This window comes from Ursus maritimus, unplaced genomic scaffold (genome assembly GCF_017311325.1).
Source record: "Ursus maritimus isolate PB19 unplaced genomic scaffold, ASM1731132v1 scaffold_32, whole genome shotgun sequence".
In the NCBI taxonomy this organism is placed as follows: Eukaryota; Metazoa; Chordata; class Mammalia; order Carnivora; family Ursidae; genus Ursus; species Ursus maritimus.
The window spans coordinates 27,504,452-27,506,995 of NW_024425786.1; the positions used below are offsets into that span (position 1 = coordinate 27,504,452).

Sequence of the window (2,544 nt, forward strand, 5' to 3'; positions counted from 1 at the left end):
GGCCACCCACGTCCTTGCACACGACTTTGAAAACGCCAGAAAGTAAACTGCAGTGTACGCGCTCGCCGCGCCTGCCTGGTCCGTGCGGGGGCGGGGCCTGCGTGGCGGGGGCGGGGCCGGCCGGGCGCTCCGGGCCCTCCGCATTCCTGGCGGTCTCTCCCGGGCACATCTGGCCAACATGTGGCTCCCATTACCGTTCCCAAGGCCTGCGCGCGGCTATTTTTATCCACCGGATGGAGGGGGCGGGTGGGGGGGTGTCTCCTTCGGTCGTCTGCCGGGTGCTGGAGAAATGGCCGGCAGGAGGGGCCCAGGCGGGGTCGGGCTCAGCCCGCGGGCCCGGATTCCGGAATCCAGCTGTGCGCCAGAGGAGGTGGGCGGGCCGGCTCTCGGGCCGGGACCCCTCCCAGTTGGCCCACGGTCCGCTCCGAAGGACTCGCTGGAACGCGCCTCTTCTCGGACACGAACTCCGTAGCCGCGCTCAGGCACACACGGTTAATACGGGCTAAGAGTGCCTTAGCGTCAAGGGCAGCGTCTCGGGCCCTGGCGCGCGCGCGCGCGCGTGCGTGTGTGTGCGCGCGATTGCTATGATGCAGGATCCTAAAGCATTTGTAGAAACGGGGGCAAAGTGCGCCCAGGCCTTCGCGCGGAAGGAATGCATTTGTGAGGACGGAGTGCGAGTGATAACTTGTTCTGTGCGTGAGGCTGTGAGGTGGTGGAGTGAGTGTTTTTTCAGCCTGTGAACTGAATGCAAGCATGTATGCTGAGGTGTTGGGTGGTCAGCCTGGTTAAAAGAGTCGAGTGGGGTCTCAATCTGGGGCCCCCTGCACGGCAGGAACCTGGAGGACATTGGGGACAGAAGTAACAGAGGGAGACTGAGTCACTAAGAATGCAGTTTTCATTGGTCACTTAATCTCTTAAGGGATCCCAGGAAAGGGGCTGGGGACCCTGTATCCTGTCCTCCCCCACGGGCTTTCTGGCAGGACTGGGGACCCCAGAAGGTGGGGATCCAGGCCCAGTAGCACTGGGGGAGCCGTGGGGGCGGGGCCTCCATAGCACCGTGGGCAGGGGCAGTCCCAATGTCCTGGGGCAGCTGTGAGTTCATGCACATGTCCAGTACGCAGAGCTCCTGGCAGCCGGAAGGGGCCCGTCAGTAATAGTGCATTCGACCCAGGGTGCCTGTCGCCGTGGGGCTGGGCCCCAGAGTGCCAGTGCCTAGCAGGTCTGGCTGCCCGGTGCGCCAAATCTCCCTCAGGATCCGTTCCCGCTCCTCCAGGCGCTGCGCCCGCTCCAGCTCTTCCGCCGACGTGAAGACGTTGACGCTCAGCGGCCCGTCTGGCTCCGTGGTCAGCTCTGGGCCCGGCAGCGTGTCGTCGGGGCCCAGCCGCGTCACCGTGTCGTCGTCGTCGTCGTCGTCGTCCTCGGGCTCCAGGGTGCTGCTGCGGGGGTCCCGGCGCGGAGCAGGGGCCCGGGGCCGCGGGCGGGGCGCACAGGAGATACTGATGACTAGTAGGCACAGGGTTAGCAGCAGGCCAAAGCAGACTCCCAGCACGAAGTAGAGGCCAAAGCTCTCGGGGTTAGCTGGGGGTCAGAGGGCAGAAGTCATGGAGGAGCCCTGGCTCCCTGGCGGGTGGGAGTTACTCGATTTCGGAAGGACTCCAGGTTCTAAGTTTGGGGGGCAAGGGCGGTACTCCTTATTTGAAAGACATTAGGTAGCCGCCATTGGGCTGGGAGGATGGGGCAGGGAGGTGGGGAGGGAAGGGGTGGAGTGGGGCCTCGGAGGGGCAGGGAGGGGCCCGTGCCCCCCGGGGCCCGCCCTCACCGCGGATGTGTGCGTAGGCCGCCAGGCTGTTGCTCAGCAACTCCATGTCCCTCCGTGGGGCATCCATGCTGCTCTGGGGGCGGAGGGGCAGCCCCCCTGTCAGCCTGCGAGGTCAGCAAGGTCAGATCCCAATTCCCAGCCCAGAGTAGATCCTGACCCCGCTTCCTCCGGTAGCTCCCCTCGCTGGAAGAGCAGCCCCAGGGTCCGCCCTGGAGTAAGCAGCTCCCTAACTTTGTTACAGACCCGGGCCCTGCCTGGGGGATCCTTTCCCTGGACGCAGACGCCCCTCCAACTTGAGAGGTCAGGGAAGTGGGCCGCAGGAGGCTCCGCCCCCTTGTGGGGTCCCCACATGACGCCCGGTTTCGCCGTCCCGGTCGTGGGATGGAGGCGCGAGAGGCGAGTGCCTTCCCCACTCGCAGGGCGGGCTCCGGGGAGGGGAAGCCGCCTCCCTCTCCCATCTTGCCCGCCCCACTGGGATCCACCGGCCCGGAGGCCCGGGCTCACTCACCGTCAGCGCCCCGCTTCCCCGCTGCCGGCCCCGGCGCGTCCGGCGGCCGCATACACCCGGGACCCGGCCGCTCCCGCCCCGTCCGGTCCCGTCTGCCCCGCCTGCCACGCTCGGCTCCCAGGCCGCGGCAGCGGCGGCCGGACACGGGCCGATGGACCAGCCGACGGAAAGTTTCCTCCGAGGAAAGAGGAGGGGCGGGGCGAGGCGGGGCGGGGGG

The 2,544-nt window shown here is 67.3% G+C and overlaps 1 protein-coding gene across 2 annotated transcripts; it reads right to left on the bottom strand.

Annotated features, from left to right (window-relative positions):
* Positions 1–877: 877 nt before the first annotated feature.
* Positions 878–2,468, bottom strand: LOC121099796 (protein eva-1 homolog B). 2 transcript variants are annotated; one of them, XM_040619266.1, is made up of 3 exons: positions 2,328–2,468; positions 1,820–1,923; positions 878–1,578 (listed from the first exon to the last, which is right to left on the bottom strand). In XM_040619266.1, the coding sequence occupies exons 2-3, from the start codon at positions 1,884–1,886 to the stop codon at positions 1,148–1,150; spliced, it is 498 nt and encodes a 165-aa protein (XP_040475200.1). In that variant the 5' UTR covers positions 1,887–1,923; positions 2,328–2,468; the 3' UTR covers positions 878–1,147. The 2 variants fall into 2 exon arrangements, with proteins under 2 accessions (XP_040475200.1, XP_040475201.1); XM_040619267.1 differs by having other exon boundaries at positions 1,820–1,892; positions 2,328–2,448.
* Between the last annotated feature and the right edge of the window lie 76 nt (positions 2,469–2,544).

Excerpts from the sequence above, each read along its gene's own strand:
- LOC121099796 (XM_040619266.1), bottom strand. The coding sequence starts at position 1,886 with ATGGATGCCCCACGGAGGGACATGGAGTTGCTGAGCAACAGCCTGGCG. Across the intron at positions 1,579-1,819 it reads GGCCTACGCACACATCCGCG|CTAACCCCGAGAGCTTTGGC; the intron begins GTGAGGGCGGGC and ends TCTGACCCCCAG.